At 42.2% G+C, this 24,251-nt stretch overlaps 1 protein-coding gene and 1 pseudogene across 1 annotated transcript in view; both read right to left on the reverse strand.

Moving 5' to 3' along the window:
• Window positions 1-13,258: 13,258 nt before the first annotated feature.
• The window catches only part of LVRN (laeverin), a 65,928-nt gene continuing 54,935 nt past the window's right edge, over window positions 13,259-24,251 (reverse strand). The window contains exons 19-20 of the mRNA XM_036078970.2: window positions 19,630-19,705; window positions 13,259-14,859 (exon numbers count right to left, since the gene is read on the reverse strand). Of these exons, the coding sequence (XP_035934863.1) occupies window positions 14,719-14,859; window positions 19,630-19,705 (217 nt within the window). The 3' untranslated portion in view covers window positions 13,259-14,718. The remainder of the gene's footprint in view (window positions 14,860-19,629; window positions 19,706-24,251) is intronic.
• LOC118527261 (U2 spliceosomal RNA) lies at window positions 17,228-17,379 on the reverse strand (annotated as a pseudogene).

Raw genomic sequence — 24,251 nt, forward strand, 5'->3', positions numbered from 1 at the left:
CCAACATCTGGCGGCCAGCTTTAGCCTCGTCTCTCTCTACCAGCCTCAAACGGAATCAAGTTGTAAATGCACCGTTAGAAAAGGAGTGTCTTTGCAAGGACTGATCTCCAACCTCTGTCACTCCTTCCTAAGGACAGTTGCCTCGGCAAGCCCCGTGGCCAGTGGTAAAGAGAAAGTGCACATACCTTTCCGTTGGGTGAGTAAGAAGGAAGAAATACTGGAAACAAGAGAAACTGTACTTCCTTGTTTCCTTTGTTTTGCTGAGAAACTGTAGAGTCCTCTGGGGAGAAAGACACAAGGCCTCCAAGGCGTTCCTACAATTGAACGTTTTTTTAATAATGGCTGAGAGGAGGAGAGGTGGGAAGCCGGAGAGGTGGGGGGTGTTTAGCCATGTCAACTCTCTCTTCCACCGAGAGCCTATTCTAAAATCATACGACTTCAGGGAATGATTGCATCCGCAATAAGCAGTGAATCTCGAGCTTTAGTTTTGACTCTACTTTTGAGTCTCATATGTTGACTTAAAATGTTCAACTAATATTAACACCAATTGCCCCCTGGCTATATTTATATTTCAGTGCAAATAGCACACACACCCCACATAGACACACACACACACACACACACACACACACATAGTATATAGAGAGTATAGTTTATATTATTATATTATTATATAATTTATAATTATATTAATACTTTATCATTGTAAATTATATATTGTTTCTATATTATCATATTTATTATTTATATTGTTTACATTATTATATAACATATATTATTTATATAATTTATATATAACATTATATATAATTTATATATAACATTATATATAATTTATATAATACATAATTTATATCATATATAATTTATATAAGATATATTATTTATATTACATAATCTTCATGTAATATATTACATATTATCTATACATTCTTACTTATATAGTATATATATCAAGTACATATGTAGGTTCTTGAAAAGAACAAGGAGAGGAAAAAAATCTTCACTTACAAGAGCCTGCAACCCATCTGGCAATGCTACAAAACCTTAAGGTTGTGCCAGGATTAATTATCTTTGATTTAAACCTCGCACCCATTAAGCAACTGCTATATTTTTGAGGTTACACACAGTAAATTTTGCATATCAAAATTTAAAAATATATATATATTTAAGCTAAAATCCACTTAGGAAAAAACTGGGTTGTCCCAAGAGAAAACTAGATCATGTTTATAAGTTGTGCCTAAGATATATATATTAATCTCTAAATCACAGCCCCCTCACCTGCTGTGAGGGCTCAGCTATTACGCTGTGAGTCACTAACCACTTCACTGGCAGGTTCATACCCACCCCGTTCATTGGTGAATTAGAGGGTAGAAACCTCCATTTCGTTCCTAATTACTTTTGCTACAAAGAGCAAGGAGATGAAACAAAATCTTCAGTTAGAAGAGCTTGTAACCCATCCGGCAACGATACAATTCCTTGGCGTGGTGCCAGAATTAAGTATATTTCATCTGAACTTTATATCCGCTAAGCAACGGCTACATTTTTGAGATCGCACAGGAAATTTTGCATATAAAAAATGTGCCATCTTGTCATTTGAGGATGGCCAATCCCATCTTGCTAATTAAGGATTGAAAAACCTCAAAGGGGCTAAAAATCCTACCAGGCTTTTCCACAATCACACCTTACAGATACACAGTCTTTGACTCACGTTTGGCTTTGTTCTTATACACCCGAGAGGAAAAGGGACCCCTCCCTGATTTTACCACACAAGATGAACACAGAAAGAACAAACACATCAAGGGCCAGATGCCAGGACAGGAATCCTCTAAAAACCAGATGGAGGAAAGTCTTTTAAAGAATAAGGATTTTCATTAACCCAAAGTCCCAACTGAAAACTTAAAAAAAAAAAATTAAAGTGCTAAGAAAGAATAGTGAATCAGAGGATTGAAAATTATTGCTTCCTCTTATTTCTTCAATGTAAGAAGGAAAATAAATCATATAAAATAATTATCCTATTTCCAAGTTAATCCTACAAAATCTTTTAGCTATTCAAACTAATGGTTTAACTGGCAACCCTTCAGAAGAACTTTACAACATGTTCTCAAAAAGATAAAAATTTAATCATGAAAGATGGAGTATTTTTTAAAGTTAATAATACCTCGCAAATTTGCTACTCCCGAATTTATTGCATTTTTTTTAAGTAGGCTCCACGCCCAGCTTGGGGCTTAAACTCGTGACCCCAAGATCAAGAGTTGCATCTCCACAGACTGAACCAGCCAGGCACACCCCTTTATTGCAATTTCAACATGACTTCTGCTAAGAAGATATTATTTCTTTCTCTTTAGATGTCCTTAGGTTTTCTGGAGAATAAATTGAATGTAATTTAAAATTGGTTGCTTTTTCAAATGAAGGATTCACATACTAAAACACTCCTCAGTTCACTTACTAATTCCTGGAGAGTAAAAATCTTTATGTTTGTGAGTTGTATTAACTTATTTTATCAGTTTGTAGCTAGCTGTATATTAATGTACTTTATAAGTAACACAGCTCATAAGCTTATTTACTGTAGTATCGTTCATTATTACAAAATATTGGAATACCCATTTATAGGCAAGCGGTTGAATAAACCATGGTAAACCATGGTATTTCCATGTGTACCACAAGCATGTAATACAAAGCATCTGTGAGAAAAGAGTAAGGAAGATCTCTTCGCAGTGATAGGGAGTGATTTACAGACTACACTATTCAATGAAAATAACAGAGTACAACAGAGTATTTACGCTCCGGGTAAGGAAGTACACTACCCATGCTATCTGAGCATAGTGCACAAGCATATGAGACAATTTGTTACTTGTAGCCAAATAATTTCAATCAATTCAATATGACGCAGGGCGTGGCTTCTGAAATAATTAAAACGTCACCAGCTCTGAGAGTCATGAGAGGGGCTGCAGTAGGAAAGGCTCCAGCTTTATCTGGCTAAATGTGTTTGCCTCCTCAGCAGTTACTGAACAAGCTTTCATGGGTTTATTAACCGACTGATGAAAAATCCAATTGAGAATAATTCTTATTGTCTGGGCAGGTTCACTGTGGCTGCTGTTTGATTAAGGTGCGGTCCCACAATGAACCGGTAATGAGTTGTCCTTTTGGAAAGGCAGACTTCCTAGTGGGAATCACCCAGGAGGTCCAGTGAGTGCACAGAGCTGACAACCTGAGCCAGGAGCAGTGGCTCCATCTCTGGAGGTGCCCAGGGGGCATCCATCATTCACTCAGCACGCATTCATTAAATACCTGTTATGCGCCAGGAACAGTGTGAACGATAACAACACAATTAAGACATGGTGCCTCTCTAGAGAGCTCGTAAGTCTAGAAGCAGATATGTAATCAAATAAATACTACATGGGCATCACAATTGCTCAGGACTCTGCCGGGGCCAGGGGAGGGAGTGGAGAGACTGATGGCTTTCCCTGGGAAGGGAGGTATCAAGGAGGGCTCCCGGGAAGAGGTGGCAATTGAGTTAATCTTAAAAAATGAACATGAAAGGGGCGCCTGGGTGGCTCAGTCAGTTGGGCGCCTGGCTGGTTCAGTCAATGGGGCGCCTGGCTGCCTTCGGCTCAGGTCATGATCCAAGGGTCCTGGGATGGAGCCCCGAGTAGGGCTCTCTGCTCAGCGGGGAGCCTGCTTCTCTCTCTCCCTCTGCTGCTCCCCCTGTTCATGCTCTCTCTCTATCAAATAAATAAATAAAATCTTTAAAAAAAAAAGAAAAAGATGAACAGGGAACACCAGGCAGAGAGGGAGTGGAAAGGGCATTCTAGGTGGATGGAGCTGTTCTGAGCAGGAGCTGAATGTAGCAGAAGTCTACATCTCTCGGAAGGGTCTCGTGGGAGGCGGAGCGCTTGTCCAGGCTATGATAAGGCTGAAACCATGAGCGACCTGAAGTCGCATCTGCCTATTTATACAGAATCTAATAAATGTCTTTCCCAGTGACAAAAATGGAGGGACTGGCTGGCGGATGGCATAAGGCAAGGGAGAAGACAGTAAGCAGAGGTATGCAGTTTCAAGAGCTCCAGCAGCTCTGTTCTGGAAGACTAGTAAAATGACTTTACACAATTTGTAACCTGAACAGAGATCAGGATAAGTTTATATCATGTGTAAGTGAACAGGTTTTTTTTTTTAAGATTGAATTGTTTTACTATTATTACTGTTACATTGACTACTATGACGTATAGTATGTATATTTACCATTGCTATTAGTATAACTATTATGTAAATATTGCTGTGCTAATTTCATTAACTAATGTCATAGTACATGTATTATTACCTCATGGACTACTTCCTATTCTCCAGACATAGTTTGTATTTGCTGTACCTCAAATTGTTTCTGTTCTTTTCTCTTCTAGAAATGCCTTCCCGTCATGCCTTAAAAAAATTAGACATGTGGGGCATTAAAAAAAGCCTTAAAATAGGCATCTTTGACCCAGCAATTACTCTGGGGAATTTTCTTTAAGGAAAGATCAAGCTCTTTGCAAAATTTAGCATCTTGTATTAATCGCTGGATTATAGAGTGGCTAGGTTGAGAGAGTAAAAATTTAACAACTTCAGGGGCACCTGGGTGGCTTAGTCGGTTAAGCAACCGACTCTTGGTTTTGTTCTGCTCAGGTCGTGATCTCAGTGTCGTGAGATCAAGCCCTGTGCCGAGCCCTCCATCGGGCTCTGCACTCATCGTGGAGTCTGCTTGAGATTCCCTCCACCTCCCCCTCCCTCTGCCTCTGCCTCTGCTCGCTCTTTCTAAAATAAATAAAATCTTTTTTAAAAATTTAACAACTTTGTTATCAAACAAAATTATGTAATACAAGGTAGCCATTAAAATGATACAATGGAAATGTATTTGTTGGCAGGAAGAAAGATACACTGTGATTGTTAAGAAAGCACATTTCACATTAGAATCTAGAGGGTATTTCTTTTTTCCTAGAGACAATTTTGGTAAATCACATTTTTCTAGGAGCTTAACCATTTCTTCCAAGTTTTCAAAGTTATTGACATAAATTTGTTCAAAAAATCATTATGTTTTCTTTTATGTCAGAAATATCTGTGGTTGTCTCCCTTTTTATTCTAATGTTATGTGTGCTTTCTCTCTTAGACATTTCTCATCTCGTCAAGGAAAAGCTTTCTTTTTTCTTTCTTTCTGTCTTTCCTTTTTTTCTTCTTCCTTCCTTCCTTCCCTCCTTCCTTTTCTTTCTAAATTCGTTTGTCCCTTCCTTTCTTCTTTCTTTTCGTTCATTCATTCATTTCATTCTTATATTTTTGTTTCTATTTCATGCGTTCTATTTCGGGTATGTTTTGTGTTATTCTTCTATTGTCTTAAGATGTATGCTTAGCTCATTAGTTTTCATTCCTTTTTTTTTTTTTTTTTTTTTGGTCTAATATAAGCATTTGTGGATATAAATCTTGTTAGGTCTGCTTCTGCCAGCTCGATCTATTTCTTACCTTCTTCTCTCCTTTTATCATATTTCTTTCGAGTCCTACGTGTAATTTGATCTCTTGTCTCAAAGAAGAAATGTTTGCTAAATTTTTTAATCCATGCTGAAGTTTTTTCATATTTTCTTCTGCTTATGGTATATTTCTTCTCCCATGTGTTCTTTATCAGTTATTTGTTATTTTTCCTCCAATGCTTCTGTGGAGGTTCCATGCTGATCTTTTCTGATTATCTGGAGTCTTTGTGTGGCTGCCATTCTTTCTGAGACAGCTATTTGATGAAGGATAATAGGAAGAGGGACTGAGGGACTGAGGAGATGAACCCGGGGTGGGGGGGGGTGAGGGGGGAGAATAGGGAGAGGTGTGTTGACTTGGAAATTTTCCCACCAACCCCCTGCTCTGGGCATAAGGCTCTGTATGTGCTCCTGGCTTACAATTAAGTTGGGAATGCCCCTGGTCCTGTCCTGATCACGGTTGGCGTGCGCAGGGCTGACTGCCATCCACCCTGTTTGTACTTCCCTACCATTCCAGTAGCAAAGTAGCTTGTTTGTTCATGTACCCATTCTGTTCCATTTTCTCTGTCACTGCATGATGTCTCTCAGGCCACAGGGGCGCTCAGGAAGCCCATCTGAGGCTTGCAATCCCAAGGGTTTCCAGTTTCCCTCAGGGTGCTCTAGGCAATGTGGAAGACTGTGTATTGTGAAAGATCCACAGAACCATATGTTTGCTCTCTGATGTCTTTCACAACTGGGTCCAAATTTGCTTTATTTAGCAGTAATTATTTATGGATTGTGGTTTTCGGATTGTGCTCTGTTTTCTAGGTGCACAGAATAATGGATCTTCATCTCTGTTTAATACCCCCCATATCTACCAGGCCAGCTTCAGACTCAAACTTGGTTTTTCTGCCTTTGGTCCTTTACATCTCCACATAGCATGGCCATAGTCACATCCTCCTAACATGGGTCCCATTGTGTCACTTTCCTCCTTTAACACCTTGGTGATGCCTTGTGATCCTCAGTATGTATTTCAGGCCTTCTACGATGTGATCTAAGTCTCCTTTCCTTCCATCAATCTGACTCCCATTAGCCATTCCTAAATGCCAGGAAGGCCCCCACCTCCAGGACCCACTTATGTTTTTCTCACAGTCCCGTTAGTCGATTAGGATAAGCACCCCTGCTTCTGTGTTTCTAAGCTTATATTTCTAGTTAGTTCTATACACACGTCTGTCTCCTCCTGGATCTATAAGGCCTCTCTGTTCTATGATACGTGTCTCAGCAACTAGCACATTGGGCCTCAAGATATACCCACTAACAGAAAAGTGTGATGCCACATTTACCACTGGAAATAAAATTTGGGGATCTGTTTCCTGTGATTCTGGGCAATATTAAGCACTTTTCCAGGATCTCATCCACTCCCCTAACCCTACCTCTATTCCACCTTGCCTGGTTAAATTGGAACATAAGATTCCTGCCTTGCATAGGAAAAGTGAATCACCCAATAGTCCCTCCCCATGAGTCTTAGACACGCAATGTGTCCTCTCCTTTTACTACTTCCACAGCCTAAACCAGTATAGCGTTGATCTCAAATTTGTGTTAAAAAAACAAAAACAAAACACAAGCCCAAACCAAAAGACAACAGATTCTTGTGTGTGTTTGTGTACAAGGAAATGTCATTAAGAACAGTAGGTATCTCTGGTGTTTTGTCTTACCCTTTATTATTCCCTACACTGGACCATTTCCTAGGATAAACATATATTTTACAATTTTTAAAAGTAGTAATACATATTTTAAAAGGTCTCAGAATAAACGCAGTTCCTATAGTAGGTGCAAAATAAATATGTCCAGCAGATGGCGCAAAACCTTAATCCAGAATGAAAACATCTTTACCACTCCAAGAATGCCATTGTGGAGGGCATATTTCTTAGTGACCAAGGATCAGTCAAAGTGGACACTGGCTCCAGAATTTTCATGTCCATTAAATATAATTTGTTTGACCTCTTCTGCAGCTATAGGTGAATCATTTCATAGGTAAGTGAGGGGTATCTGAGAAGGGCATGTGTGGGACCTACGGAGTCTGCAGAGCAAGACCATGGGTGTAGAAGATCCTTGAGGAATGAACAAGCGAGATGTCAGCGTGATGTCTCACCTGGAAAGGGCTTTGGAGATCATGTAGCCCATCAGTTCTCAAACATCGTTTTGAGATTTTTCTCTCAATCAACCCCAACGTGTGAAACCAACAAAACTGAAGCTATCTTAATGAAAGGGAGTTTGGGGACAAGAGCCATGCTGAGCCTTCCTTTGCCTGAGTCCTCCCACCCCCCACCGACACCCCCATCCCTACCCCTGTTGGTGGCTGACATAATCAAGAATTGGCTATATTTCATCAACAGCTATAGAATCCATAAAATACTTTCAAGAAGCCCTAGAGAAAATCACTAATGCAGGGCCATACTTTCAAGTTACTAGTGAGAAAAAGGAATGCTCAGAGGAGGAGACTTTCCAATTAGGAATGGTTAAAATAGGAGTGCCTGGGTGGCTCAGTTGGTTAAGCGTCTGCCTTCAGCTCAGGTCATGGTCCCAAGGGTTCTGGGATTGAGTCCTGAATTGGGCTCCTTGCTCAGCGGGGAGTCTGCTTCTCCCTCCCCCCATCACTCCTGCGTGTGCTCTCTCTCAAAAAAACAAATAAAATCCTAAAAAAATATATATACAATTCTTGATCTCAGCTCAGGTCTTGATCTCAGGGTCATGAGTTTGAGCCCTGCCTTGGGGTCTGCACTGGGTGCGGAGCCTACTGAAAGAAAGAAAGAAAGAAAAAGAAAGAAAGAAAGGAAGGAAGGAAGGAAGGAAGGAAGGAAGGAAGAAAGAAAGAAAAAGAGAGAAAGAAGAAAGAAAGAAAGAAAGAAAGAAAGAAAGAAAGAAAGAAAGAAAGAAAAAGAAAGAAAGAAGAAAGAAAGAAAAAATATACACAAAGAAAAAAATCATTAATTGCTTTAGAAGGAAAAAATCAATAAGGACACTCAAATAGCATCAGCAAATTAAGCACTAATATTTTGCACAAATTTAACATCTGCATTTAGAATTCATTTTAAATTAAATTTCTGATATTTTAAACTTTGGATTCACTTAAATCCTTTCTATGGCTGCACATGGTTTATGAAAACCACAGGAACAGAGCATTTTAGCTAAAGCTAGCTTTCATGAGTAATATGAGCATATTCGTAAGTTATATTTATATCAGTAAAGTTTATTTCTATCAATAAAGTATCCTTAGGCTATACTTCCTGTATAATCTATAATTTCTTTAAAATTTTATTTATTTAAGTAATCTCTACGCCCAACATGGGGCTCGAACTCACAACCCCAGGATCAAGAGTTGCACGCTCTTCTGACTGAGCCAGCCCGGCGCCTCTATAATCTGTAATTTTTAAATGCAATTGTAAGCCAAAGCAAATAATGATTTGATATCATGAAGCTAGTAATTTTAGAATTTTGACCATTCCCTAAAAGTCTATGTTAGTAGTGTTTGCGAAGTAGACTCAACAACCTATTTAAATGCACTTACCTTAAGCTTCTTTTCAATACAAGTCCAAATTTAACTTTCTTACTCAAATCATTCTTAGGAAGTATTTTTTGTTTTGTTTTGTTTTGTTTTGTTTTAAATGGCCATGTCTGCATGAAGCATTGCCTGTTTTTCCAAGAGCTGCTTACCTGGTCCACAGTAGGTGTGTGTGGATTCAAAGCTTTCAAATGAGGCTTGTCGACTTATAATAATATCTTAACCGTGTCCTAAATTAAAAGGTAAAAGAAAATCCCAAAGTAAATGAGGGTTGGCAGTAAACAGAGTGGGTTTTAAGTTCTGGCTCCTGCCTCTGCTAGTGCTGTGGCCTTAAGCCTTCCTTCCCCCATGTGTTAAAATCTGAACAATTCCACCCCCCTGAGTGGGTTCCTAAGCCACCGTCTGTCGGTTGCCGATTCACCTTGTTTCTCGCTGTGTGAGGTTAGGACCGGACTCTGCAGTCTTTGCCAGCTCTGCCAGCAGGGGGCGCCGAGGGTCGCGGGAAGGCTGCAGTGGGGACCAGGGGCTTGCCTCCTCCTCTCTGCTTCCTGCTCTCCCAGCATCACCCCAGCAATGACTCTTCCTCGGGATGGTGGCTGTTGGATTCCAGTTCTCGGGATATTCCCCCTGGTGTCCTAGACCCAGCCTGGTGTGTCCCCTGAGAATACCAGCACCTGCTGGCCGGGGCCCCCTCCTCCAGGTCTGGGTCCCCGCTCTGCAGGCCCTTTCTCTGAGCTTCAGAGGCAGCACCACCTGCCTCCAGGTTCTACATAACCTCGCCTCCTCCCTTCGTTGTCCCTGCCCCAGGAGTGCTAGCTACGCGTTGCCGTTTGTTTGTTTGTTTGTTTTTTCTTGGTCTTATCTTACTGTTTCTCTGTACCTGTTCAGCTCCTTACATGCCAATTTTAAAAAATAATATGTTCTTTCAGTCCAAAAAAAGCAGAGCCGGTTTCTGTTTTCCAGAATGAACCTGACTGTTGGCAGCAGACTCGCAGGAAATAGACTCTCAAGGTGGGATTCTGATCCTGCCCGTGGCCTTGGACACGGCGCTGACAGCACCATTAATCAGGTTAATTACAATGAGGTACCTACTGAATGAAGGTGCCTTCAGGGACCCAAGCTCTGCTGTGTTTGACCACTGTCACTGGAAGGATGTGGGGTGGCTGGCTACTTCTGAGAGCGCTGGAAGCCTACAGGAAGAAAATGACCAGCTCGAGTCGTAGTCAGAGAACCAGAGAACTTCGAAGGCACTTCTATTTTTTTTTTTTTTTTTTTTTTTAAGATTTTACCCATTTATTAGAGAGAGTGAGAGAGAAAGCACAGGCAGGGGGAACAGCAGAGGGAGAGGGAGAAGCAGGCTCCCCGCTGAGCAGGGAGCCCGATGCGGGGCTCCATCCCAGGACCCTGGGATCATGACCTGAGCGAGCGGAAGGCAGACGCGTAACCTACTGAATCACCCAGGCGCCCCAGTCCCTCTGGTTTAAGATGGAAAATATTGGCTGAAACAAGACATTAAGTCTTTTGGGACAACTTATGTTTTCTGTTTGTGCTTATTGAAATGTTTAACAGATAAACTTTAAGACTTGGCTGTTACCAAGTTTGAATGAAAAAAATGGTTTGAAAGAAAAATATATTGCAGTTTTGATTTAAAAATAATCCTTGTGATTATTTTTAAATTTAGCTTATTTAATCACACATTTGTAGAAAAGCTGAAATGACAAGAAAAATATTTTTTTCTCCTGAATCCTTAAGAAGTAAGTTCACCTCTTGATGTGTATTAATTTTCCCACTTTAACCCACCTGTCAAAGTGGGAAAATTAACATTGATACATTTCTAGTATCTAACCCTCAGACTTCATTCCAATGTTTCCAGTTGTCCCAATAATGTTCTTTATAGCAAAAGGATCCAGTTCTGAATTACGTGTTACACTTTGTTGTCCTGTGTCTTTAACTTCCTTCAGTCTAAGATGGTCCTCGATCTTTTCTTTACTTCCATGACCTTGAGGCTTTTGAAGACTAGTTTGTGGCCTGTCCCTTAGTTCGGGTTTGTCTGCTATTTCCTCATGATTAGATTCGTGTGATGTCGATTTGGCAAGGATCAGGATTTGACATGTCCCCATCATTCCTTGAGCATGTCCTTGTCTTTCGGTACAAAAAGATGTTCCATCTCCAATTGTCCCTTTCCCGTCAAAGCCCTGAGATCAGCCATTTCTCTGGGGAGCCCTGGTTCATACAGCAGACCACGGAGAAGCCAACATCTGGCTGTGCTCACTGTTAGTAGGATGTTCCTGCGCACAGGCCCCCTTAGTTGAGAAGGTAGGGTCGATGTCGACATGTATATCTATATCCATATCTGTATCTATATATCCCTATCTCTTCACATAGAAAGTATGATGCGTCTACACATATTTACATCTCTGTGTATGACTCTATCATACTATGAGGACTGTTCACATTGGTACCTCCGTTTCCAATCCAATGACCAAAGGTTCATTCCAGATCTCTCTTTTTGAATTTTTGCTATGCTCTTCTCCAGCGGTGAGAAACCTGGGTCCTATTATCATTCGCGTATTTTTGTATTTGATTCATTCGCCTGTGGTAACCAAGCTCCTATTGCTGCTCTCGCCCACCCCATGTGATGCCCTCCTCACCATCCTCAGGCTCTGATACCTCATGCTGGGTCACTGCCCTGGCCTGGGGGAGTCCTCTTCACCCCACTAGGACTTGAACTCCCCATTCTTACCTTGTTTGGGCTCTGACTCTCCATGCCATAAGCCCCTCCCTGCACTGTGGGGTTATCCTACTCACTTCCTTGGGCTCTGCCATCTTGCACCAAGCTGCTTCCCATGGTGCAGACTCCCCCTTTGCTCACCCAAGCTCTTCCACCCATTTCAGGCCTCCACAGCTCCCCCTTGGCTCCCCATGGTGGAGAGGCTTGCCTTGCTCTCACCTTAAGGACCAACCTGCTTATGAAAGGAGGAGAAGAGGAAAAGCCCAACCAATTCCTAGATATGTGTGTTGTAGAGAATATCTTCGCTGAATGTTGCCGGATTCCAGAGAAGAGCTGGCTGGTCTCGAATGCTGATTCCTGATTCTCTGTGTGGGGGAGGCAGTTCTATTTACTCCAAGTCCCACGTAAGGCTTTGCTTTGGACATATTAATCCTGCTAGAGTTTGGATGGAAACAAAATAACATCTGTTGGAGCAAAGAGGAAAAGTAATCAAGAAGACTTCCCTCTTCAATCTCATCTTTTTCCTTCTTCCCTCATTCCTCAGAATAAATTGCTGGGCAGCTTGACCCCAGAACTCTAAATTACATACAATCTCATGTCTTCAAGACCAAAGCATTTGTTCTCTCACTTAGACTCAGTGATGACAAGTCACTGAGTGGGTTTGAACAGGAAAAAGGCAGAAGACTGTGAGGGAAAACTTTTCATTTCTAATTACTGAAAAACACATGACCACATTGTCCATCTTGTTAACTTTTTTCTAGGGTGAACAGCATAAGTCAGACTGGGTACACCGGATGGGTCAGAGAAATTGTTTTATGGTTGGGGTGCTAACAGATAGGCTGGTTCATCAGTTAATGAAGTTTCTACACCATTTACACAAATCTGCCTCAGTTTCGCTCCCTGACTTATGGCGATCACAGTAATCAAGCAATAATTACTCCATTTTATCCTAAGTATAAGTATGATATAATAAAATGTAATGCCTATCTGGGATCACCGGCTTCCTCCGTGTAAGAAAAAAAATGTACATTATTCGAAGTTCTTTTTCCTACTTAGAGGAAGGACTCTTAACCAAATATTTGGGCATTTGATAAACATTTTCAGTGCTGTTTAATGACCACAGAAGCTAAGATGTAACCGGATTTTGATTTTCAACAGATGGCCTGGAGAGCCACGCCTAGGTGCTCCTCTGGTGGAATCACGCAGTGTTGGCGTCACCCACACCGGGGGACCAGGGTCAGAGCCTCCGAGGGCACAGCAGGGTGGCAAGACTGAGGAAGGGGGACGCGGACAGCCAGGCAGGAGGCAGGCAGAGGTTACTGGAAAGGAAGAAGGGAGCCCAAGGGAGACAAGGAGGGAGAGGAAGAGGAGGAAGAGAAAAGCAAGAGAGAAGACGTGTGGCATGGTTATCGTAAGCTGAGACTGTGATCGAAGGAATGATAGGAAATAGAGAACGAATGTTCTAGAAGACACCGGAAAATACCTCACACGGAAGAATTTGAACACATGGTAATATTTTATTGCTTAAGTTGTACATTTCTAAATTTAAAGAAAAAGCTCTCTGACCTATGACCCATGGTCAAAGTCTGAGGAGGCAGCGCTTTGGTTGGTTTTGGGGCCACGTCCCATGGCCTCCTGCTCGCTCAGGGAGCATCTTCTTGTGAAGCGAATACAAAAGCCAAGTCTGGTTTTTTGCATATTAATTTGTGGCTGCATCAACTTACACAAGAGAGAGGGGGAGAAAACCCTAGATCACATGGCCTTGAGCTCATACGACGTATTTAAAGCCTTCCTTAACCTTTACATCCCTCTGAGGTAGGTCGGAGATCTGTAGTTTTAGCCCCTTTCTACAAAAACAAAATCAAGATGAAAACACAGAATTAAGTCAAACACACACAAAATCTAGAGTGGGATGATTTGCCTTAGCCATCCCGATTTAATCCGGGGTAACAGAACTAAGCCAATTCCCGACATTGTAGCTGATGAATGCATTTCAAGTTGTCCCCACTTATAAGCAGGTTCAATTTGGCCAAATGAAACCACATTTCCGACTTAGTCCCCTGAGTGCAGAGCTGTAAAGAGTCTGCCGTGGTTAGCCTTTTCGTTCTCTTTCTCTTTATTTGACCACTTCCCTTTGTGCTGCAGATCAGTCCCTTATGGCTACTGTCTGTTGACATCCTTATTTTTGCTCATAAACTTGGGCTGAGTGAGTGTCCGGCCCACAGGTGGGGATGCAGTCTCCGGCTTCAGGAAGGTTCCTTCCTGTCCTTCTGGCCTCCACAATCTGAAGGGCACGTCACGGATCCTGCGATCCTGGCTCTTTTTGTGACACCCTAAACTTCAGTGGCCTGTAATGTGTGGCACAATGTGATAGGCCCTGTGGGAAGAGAGAAATGGACAGAAGACCCATGTCTGGCCCTTCAGGCACTTCACATGGCTCCTAGAATGATCTGTTCCTTCTTTTTAAAATGTTGTTTCCTTGGCTTCTCTAGGTCCTAGTGAGTATTATTTTTCTGGTTTCTCTTTCTTTACACTGTTGTGTTAATTTGCTCATGACACTTTTAAATATTGAACTACATAAAATCCAGAGTATTGCAAGTCTGTGTTTTCCCTCAGAGAAGAATGTGCTCAGTTGGCCAATGATCCAATATTCCGCTGGCTTTCACAACAGAATAAGCAAGGCTTTCTAAGGTAAATTTGTTTTTACAAGGCACCCCGAGTAAATTCTGTGGCTTCACGGCCCAACAGGAAAGTGAAATCTTCCCCTGGGTTGGCAACATCCTGGGGAATCACTAGCCTCGGGGCCAAACAGGACAGCCCAGGAAGAACAGGAAGGACCCTGAGAAGCAAATGTGACTGACATACAAATAACAACACATGTGGTTTTGCAGACTCACGAGGGCCTGGGAGACAAAAATGTGAGTGAAATCCACTCTAGCAGCCGGGAGGAGTGCTGGTTACGTGTTCCTCCGTAGCCATGCCGCCATCCTCGCATTGCGTGTTTTGTTTTCCAGATTTTTCTTCTTTATTGTCTGTAATTTGGCGTGGACTGTGAGCCTCTGGTGCTCTTCCAACATGTTGCCAAAAAACTGCTGCAGCTGCAAGCACCAAGGGAGGATGGGTCGTGAGACAGAATAAGGGAACGTTCATGTGGAGGAGCAAATGGATTTTGCAAATGGAGCACACATGGCGGCCAGAGTGGGTAGGAAGGTGCGCTCACGCGGACTGTGTGTTCCTGGGGAGACCCTGCTTGAGAACAGGTGATGAAGACTACACCTACCCTGAAGAATTAGGTGTAGACCAGAAGTCCTGTGAAGGGGGAGCTTCATCTATTTGATTCCCTGCTCTATGCCCTGGAGCACAGAGCAGGTGCTCAGTAATGACTCACCGAATGCATACTAGCTATTACACCAGATGTGTGGACAGACACACAGGGAGAACTTCTCTTATCTCAGAAGAAACGCTGCAACTCCCAAGGCTCAAAACTGGCCCCTAACATCTGGACCCTTACAAGTGTTATCCTTTATTTAAGAATATTTAGAGAGTGGGCTTATCCCCTGACTAGATTCCTTCACTGAGTCAGCTCAAGCCTTTAGCTATGGGAACATCTGCCGCAATATTATGTCTAAGCCAGACCCCAGTGAACCAATAAGTCATATTCCAAAAGGTCTATTTCTGTGTCACTGGATTAGAACTTATTTTTTCTTCCAGATTTTTATTTCAATTCTAGTTAGTTACCACATAGTGTAATACTGGTTTCGGGAGTAGAATTTAGTGATTCATCACTTACATACAACACCCGGTGCTCATCATAACAAGTGTCCTCCTTAATGTCCATCCCCCATCTAGCCCATCCCCCACCCACCCACCTCCCTCCATCAACCCTGTTTGTTCTCTATCGTTAAGAGTCTCTCATGGTTTACTTCCCTCTCTCTTTTTTTTTCCCTTGCCGTATGTTCATCTGTTTTCTTTCTTAAATTCCACATATGAGTGAAATCATATGATATTTGTCCTTCTCTGACTTATTTTGCTTAGCCTAACACCCTCTAGCTCCAACCATATTGTTGCACGTTCATTCTTTTTGATGGCTGAGTTATATTCCATTGTGTATCTATAGAGACCACGTCTTCTTTATCCATTCATCGGTCGATGGACATTTGGGCTCTTTCCATAGTTTGGCTTTTGTTGATAACGCTGCTATAAACAGCAGAGTGCGTGTACCCCTTAGAATCTGTATTTTTGTATCCTTTGGGTAAACACCTAGTGGTGCAATCGGTGGATTATAGGGTAGCTCTATATTTAACTTTCTGAGGAACCTCCATACTGTTTTCCTGGATTTGAATTTGGAACATTTGAGATGACAACGTACCTACGCCGGCTCACAAAATGTCACTTACACCCTAATGTACTTGAAATTGAGTAATGGGGCCACCCAGCCTAATTACCATGTAAAAGAAAAGTAAGTTTCTTTTTATTTTAAGGTTTTATTTATTTGAGAGAGAGTAAGATCATGAGCTGGGGGGGGAAGGGTAGAGGAGAAGCAGACTCCCCGCTGAGCAGGGAGCCCGATGCAGGGCTCCATCCCAGGACCCTGGGGTCATGACCTGAGCCGAAGGCAGATGCTTCACCGACTGAGCCACCCAGGTGCCCAAAAAGTAAGTTTTGAGCAAAACGTAGGCTAAGGAACCATGAACAAAACTCCTGCCCTCTCCCACAGCTGCCCAGAACCCTGTACCACATGCGGTGTGTGGGAGGGGAGTAGGGGTCTGTGGGATTGTCAGTGGGGCTTCATGCATGCTGGGAGCGTGAGGCCAGGCTCCCGCTGGGTGCCATATGAAGACCAGACCATATTTTCAGTATGATCCCATGAACAGAGAGATGACAGCAGGACTATAATCTATAAATGATTACTACATTTTTGACAAGGCCATTCACAGTAGCTAATTTGTTTTCAAAATGGCAAAAATTTCACCACAGCTGAAAGTATTTTTGTTTTTTTTTTTAAAAAAAACAAACTGTCAGTGACTCTAGAGTTTTGGAACTCCGAGGACTGCTAAATTTATAGGCACTTCATTCATTCATGAAACGGCAAATAAAACTTCCCTGGGTTCTCTAGACACAAAGAAGAACGGAGGCCCTTCGTTGCCAACACAAACTCGGCCTTCATTCTGGAGCCTTCCTTCCAGCATGTCTGGGTGCCCCTCCCTCTCCTGTCCAGGGAACCCCTGATAAGTCAGGTCCTGGCAGCTCAGCCTCAGGCAGGCCAAAACTCACACATAGAGAAGTCCTTCAGGAATTCGTGATTCTTCCTCTCTCATAATAACAACTACATAGCTGACTGCTTCTCTCTCTCTCTCTTTCTCTCTCTTTTGGCTCACAATCAAACTTCAGGCCTTTATGACCTATATATTTATTGGTTTATTTGCTGGGGCAGGGGAGCTGATTTTCCTTCCTTCTTCTTTTTTTTTTCTGTAAACCAGGTCGATGTGTGGAGTGGATGGAGCTCCCTGCTCCATAAATCCCCTTAATATCTTATCCTTGGATAGAGGATGTATGAGATATTAACCTGATAAGAACAGACACTACCCTTGATCTCAGCCAAAAGGCCAAGAAGTGATTGCTTTTCCTTCCTTATTTATACAGGCCCTTTCTGTTCATACTAATATAGTTCCGGGCCACAGTGTTTAATTTGTGCTCAGGCATTTTTTTCAAAAAACATTTACTGAACTCAATTGAGATGAAATTGATGGACAAGAAACTGTATTCACTTGAAGTGTGACAAGTGAGTGAGTGCTGCTCATTTTATATGCCCGTAAAACACAGAGCTAGGATCTAGCTACAGTAAAGTACATTTCCATCACCCACATATTCCTTCAGGCGCTCTGCAATGGAGCTCTCCCTCCATCCCAGGCAACCACTGATCTGCCTTTTGTCACGAGAGATTATATTTGCATTTCCCAGAATGTGTCTGGTTTTTTTTGTTTCTAACTCAGCATAATCATCTTGAGATGTATCCATGTTGTTACACAAACTTATTCTTTTTTTTTTTTTATTGCAGGATAGTGTTCCCTGGTGTGGATATATTACATTTTCCTTATCTAGTCACCTACTGATGGATGTGTGGTTGGTTTCCAGTTCTTGGCTAACGTGAATAATGCTGCCATGAACATTTATGTAACAAGTCTTTGTGTGGATATGGGTTTTAATTCCTCCTGAGTAAAAACCTAAGAATGGAACTGCTAGGTCACACGTGTCTAAGTAACATTTTAAAACACCGCCTGTTTTCCAGAGTAGTTGTACATGTTACCTTCTCGCTGGCAGAAAAAGAGAGTTCCAGTTGCCTTACCTCTTTGCCGGTGTTTGGTATCGTAAATCTTTCTAATTTTACCTATGCTCTAGGTGTGTAGAGGTTGTATTTATATATTACCCTTGTTTTAGTGTGTGTGTGTGTGTGTGTGTGTGTGTGTGTGTGTGTTTGATAGATATTTGCTTTGGCCCCTTAGTTTACTTTCTGGATACAGGATCCCCTTTTCTTTCCAGAACTACTCCTCCCCTAACCCAGTGCCTGTGGTTTGCGTGGGGCTGGCTCCAAATGCCGGCACATGACCCAGGCTGAGCCACTGGAGTATTTCACCCCCCCCCACACACACACCGGTCCATAGTCACTGGGGCATGTGGACCCAGGTAGGACCAACCAGAGTCCTTCCGTGGAGCTGGAACTTGAAGTTGGGTGAGGAAGGACTCCTCCTCCTACAACTGAGAGGGCTACGGACAACAGAAGCCTGGGGCTATGTTTGCCTCCTGTGGAGAAAGCCTGCCTTAACTGTCCATCAATTTCATCTCAATTGAGTTCAGTAAATATTTTTTGAAAAAAATGCCTGAGCACAAATTAATTACTTAAAAAACAGTAATTAATTCAGCCAAGGAGGAAGCAGAGCCTAGAAATGGCAAGCTCCGGGTCGCCTGGCGCGTTCAGTGGGTAGAGCGTGCGACTCTTGATCTCGGGTTTGTGAGTTCGAACCCCACTCTGGGTGGAGAGATTACTTTAAAAATAAAATCTTAAAAAAAGAAAAATAGCCAGGCCTCTTCTAGGTTCTAGAATACAGGTCTGACGAAAATGTGGTCTCCCTCCTCAGGGAGCTCCTTAGAGCCTCAGGGAGCAGACCCATTTATACACCAATTACAGTACAAGGTGGTTAGCGCTATGATACAGGTATTCACAGGATAACTGAAGAGCGTGCAGGAGGAGAGGGTGTAAATCAGTTAATTAAAAAATTCCTAGACTAGGTGGTTGGAGCAGGGTCTTAAAGGATAACTAGGAATCATCCAGCCAAGGACAGGCAGGGTGAAGCCACCCAAATCAGAAGGCAGGGCGTTTCCAAAATCTGGAAAACGTGAAGCAACATGATAATTAAAGAAAATCTGTAAACGGTACAGCATCACTGGAGGCAAAGTGTTGGGGAGCGTCTCCTACACTCGGCGGTGAGGCAGGCAAATGTGAAGCCAGAGAGGCCGGCAGGGGCCAGGTTATAATGAAAAGAGTAAAAATGTCTTCTCATCACTTGATGAGTTCCTGAAGCTTCGACAGCGGGGCAAGGACTGAGGGCCGAGAGTCCTAGCCAGAGGGCGCTGAAGTCAAGCGAGGTGAGCAAGGATGGGGTCCAACCCTCTACCAGCAAGAATGGTCTCTATTTCAGGAGCAAGATGGAATCGAAAGCCATTTCCTGCACACAGTGAAAATAACCCCAACGGAGGCACGGAATATAGTGATTCCAATAAGCCTGTCGTTTTCAATTTTAGCAGCTCCAAATTATATGAAAAATGGCTTCTAAATTATCATTATAATTCAGGATATCTAAAGTACTTACCTCTGTGATCTGCAAGTCTGTACTTATGGTTCTCCCTATTATATACATGAGAGTAACCAGCGATTGTGTTCCGTACCTACAAAGCAACAAGATGCTAATCAGAGGTGGAAAATGTTTTGCAAGATAAAGCTGTATTTTATAGAGCAGGTAAGATGCTAAGTGCACAGCCCCTATTGATTCCTACGTCCCAAATCTAAGCAAAAACATGTATGAACTAGTTTAGCTTCATCATTTAATAGGAATCTATTATATAGAAGATTTTATCAGCACTAAGGAAATATTCATAGGTAAATATCAATTTGTGTCCACATAGTTCTGAAAGCTTTACTTAAATATAAAAAGCTCTTCTTAAAAACCGCAACCATTTTTATCTTTTTAAATGAGGTGGTTAAAACAGATGTCATGTACCTCAAATTAAGACAACTTAAAAGGGGTAAGTAAATATGCAAATTATGCTCCTTAAAAATCAGTAATTAATATGGGATCAGTTTCAGAAACTCTGCCTAACCTACCCTGAAAGCTTATTTAAAATTTTGTATTTGTATATGCTTTTTGGAGAGAGGATCCATGTCTTTGAAGATTCTCCACATGTTGGTGATTACCAAAGGGCTAAGTACTCTGGCTCCACTTTCTCGCCCTCAAACAGGCACCATGATTGAAACTTCCCCTCTAGTTTCGAGTCCTTGAATGTCCAACAAGGATCATCCAGAAAAAAAGCCATGAAACACTGGTATGGAAAAACAACAGATACATACCTGCCCGAAGCCTTGCTGTGGTTAAAAAGGTAAATAAAGACTTTGGGATGCATTAAAGAAGAAAGAAAATTAAAATAGGATTAATGTTTTGGACCCAACAAGAAAGGGTTCAACTACCATTCTGTTCTATCGATGGTAGATAGTTAATACACACGATTGACTTACTTTAAAAATGTATACTTGAAATTAAAAATTGCAAGAGTTAATGTTGGTATAATACTCCAAGGTAAAAGAACCTCTCCGTAACACCTGACTATTCTCCGTTTGCTTGTGCTTCTATTTCTCCGTTCAGCTGTGTGCTCCCCATCATGAAACCCAACAGAGAGGAAGCGGGAATGTGTGCAAGCTTTCATGCTTAGCCAGTGTAACAACATTTGAGGAAGAAATCAAGGCTTTGGTGAAAAAGAAGGGGGTAAGATTCATTTTAGGTCAGGAAACTGATCATACTTTGTATTCTATATTCAAATAAAACTAGGGTTTTCCTGGAGGCTGTGAAGCCTACATGGTTTTAAGAAAGCCAAAAGCAGAGGACACCCAGGTGGCTCAGTAGGGTGGGCATCTGCCTTCAGCTCAGATCATGATCGTGGGGTCCTGGGATCAAGCCCCACATCGGGCTCCCTGCTCAGTGGGGAGCCTGCTTCTCCCTTTGCCTGCCACGCCCCCTGCTTGTGCACTCTCTCTCTGACAAGTAAATAAATAAAATCTTGAAAAAAAAAAAAAAAAAGCCAAAAGCACCTGATCAGGATGACATGGCAGAAACACCATTTCTACTGCCTACAGTAACAACTCATACAAGTCCTATTGCTTCATCTCTATCCACACATTCTTCCATGAGACCCATCCACAGCTGTGGGACCAGACGCATCTTTCCCTAACTTGCAAGATGTCTTTATGGTCAGTGGAGGTTTCCTCACTGGGATCGGGACTCAAAAGATCATCTTTGGCCCAACAATGGACTTAAATACCCCACAGCAACCAGTGCAATGCTCAAACATGGAAGCGAGGGGCAGGACCAAACTGAAGTTGTTTGCCTCAATACAGTATTCCCAAATACAGTTTCAGATCAGGCTTCCTGGGAAGTACATGGGGCCTGAACTGTTGCTGGCCAGAGCCCTCAGCCCTAACACTGGACCAGCCCCATCTCCTCTGTTCCAGAGCCCCGAGTTCCAGCCACCTACTGTGACCGGTCCCAAGTCAGATGCTCAGTCCTGCCCCTGGGCATTTGCTGGCATCCTCTGGTCCATGCAGAAGGTCATTTTTTTCCCACTGTTTGTTCAAATCCCACTTAAATCCCATTCTTCTCTTTTGGTCCCCAAACCTTCTCCGGCTCTCCTCTACAGCATTTCTCAGGTAGCACGTCCTCATCACCTTATATCCCTGACAAGAGCTTAAACTAACTGGACCTTGGCATGGCAAGATGATAACTGTTTATTACGAGAAAGAACCTTGGAATTGATCAAATAGGATACCTTTCATTTTATATAAGAGGAAACCAAGGCCAACATGTTAACTAACAGGCAAACAATAAACAGTTGTTGTTCTAGTTGCATTCCAGAGGGGAGTGTTGGAGAATTCCGTTTCTCGTCTGTTTCTCTCCCAGAACAACTGATCTCCTGGCAAAATGACATTCTGTTTACATGACATAGACAGTAAGTAGCAGGATTACGGCTGTAAGATGTAGGAAAAAGGTACGGAAAACTCTAGATGTCCTTCTGTGGGGCTTCTTGGGGTCTTTACGATGCTAGCATATACTGTGAATTTGCAAAAGTGGAGGTTAACACAGATGGTTCCCAAACTGATCAGGCTACTGTCTTTCATATTCCATGAACAATGCTCAGTAAAACATACCTGAGAAACACGAATTTTGCAGCTAACTCGCTAGGAATCAGTCACATTTCAGGAAGTTCAGAATAAGTCTTTTTCACATAATTAATGTAAAATTTAATTTGTCAGAGGCATTTGTGCATTGATCCTTTATGTTGTCTTTATTATTATATGCAGACTGGTAACATGCTAGTCTTCATGTTAAATATAACTGTTTAAGTAATGACTTAAATGTTCTGATCTACAAAGAAGTAAGCATTTTTGAGCCATTTTTAGGGTGTATAACATTTTGATTATTAACTTGCACTTTTATTTCCTTCTAACAATCTATAAATATTATCACTGTTCATTCAAACAGAATCATTTGCACAATTCAGCAAGACTGATCAATATTACAATTACTATTAAATAAATGAATAAAAAGTAAATTTAAAAATGTATTAGTTGTAGAAAGCAAACCTATTTGAGTCTGAAAGACTTTTTGTAGCAGAATGTGTGAGAGGAGTGAACTGAGATGAATTTGCTATAAATAGGCATCTATTTTATGAGCATGACATCTTGTTGATACGGGATTAAAATATTCAAGCCATGGTTAAAAGTTCATACATTTACAGTTCTAGGAGCTTCTTTATTTTTTAAGATTTTTATTTATTTATTTGAGAGAGAGAAAGAGAGACAGAGCATGAGTGGGGAGGAGGGGCAAAAGGAGAAGGAGAAGCAGACTCCCCACTGAGCAGGGAGCCCGATGCGGGACTCGATCCCAGGACCCTGAGATCATGACCTGAGCTGAAGGCAGACACTTAATCTACTGAGCCACTATTTAATTCTAGGAGCTTCTTGAGGTTCAAAAGACCCATTTAGAGTTAACAAAAAAAAAGTGGGGAATTCCATCCATTTAATATAGTACACACATCATTGAAATAAATTGCCACCCATCACTTCTTGGCCCTTTGGTTAAAATCAGATGTAAATAAACTGCCACATGATGGACTTTCCAGAGAGTGTTACCAACGTGTTCCTGTTCTCTAAACACAGAAAAAAACGGTTCTTCTGAGGAATAAAAGTTAAAACACACTCCAAGTCACTTAAATTGAGAGCGATCTTTCCCATGAGTTGCTCAAAGCCATTTTGGGGGGTTTTCTCAGCACATGTACTGTGTGTGGTAGAGGAAGAGGGAATGAAAAATGAACCAAGGGGCGGGTTTACCCCTGGGAGCACACTGTCCAGCTGAACTCGGCAGTGATGGCCATGTTCTGTACCTGAGCGGTCCAGCGTGGTAGCTGTTGGTCACTTCGTGCTCTTACAACAGGACTTGTGCAATGGTGGAGCTGGATTTTAAATTTTCTTTAATTTTAGTCAATTCAAATTTAAATTTAAAGATCCACGGATTAACCGGTGGCTATCATATTGAGCAGTGCAGCCTTAGATGATTTTTTTAATCAGGGGTCAGCTGGTTTCATGTTAAACCATACCAGCATCACCCCGGGAGCTGGTGAAAGGTGCAGATTTCCTGCCCTACTTTGGTGGATTCTGATTTTTAAGGAGGTAGGTGGGCTTGAGAGCCTTGAGGTTACTGAACCACTCTAGGAGATTTCTAATGTTGTGCCTGGGCTCACCATGTCGCTTTGAGCCACAACGACAGTAAGTATGATCCTCAGCACTTAGAAGGACGTACCAGGTGCCAGGCGCAGCTAAATACTAAGCCTGGCTCAAAATCGTGAAGCTCTGTCTTCCTCAGGGCCCAGCAGTGCATAGGAAGGAACAGAGGAGATCACCGTTGGGCCCTCAGGCAAATCATCCCACAGTTCTTTTTTTTTTTTTTTTTTTTTTAGAGAGAGAGAGAATGAGAGAGAGCACATGAGAGGGGGGAGGGTCAGAGGGAGAAGCAGACTCCCTGCCGAGCAGGGAGCCCGATGCAGGACTCGATCCAGAGACTCCAGGATCATGACCTGAGCCGAAGGCAGTCGCTTAACCAACTGAGCCACCCAGGTGCCCCCATCCCACAGTTCTTAAAGGAGCTGTGCTCTCAGCGTTTTAATTCCA

The sequence above is a fragment of the Halichoerus grypus genome, chromosome 2, assembly GCF_964656455.1.
Source record: "Halichoerus grypus chromosome 2, mHalGry1.hap1.1, whole genome shotgun sequence".
Classification (NCBI taxonomy): Eukaryota; Metazoa; Chordata; class Mammalia; order Carnivora; family Phocidae; genus Halichoerus; species Halichoerus grypus.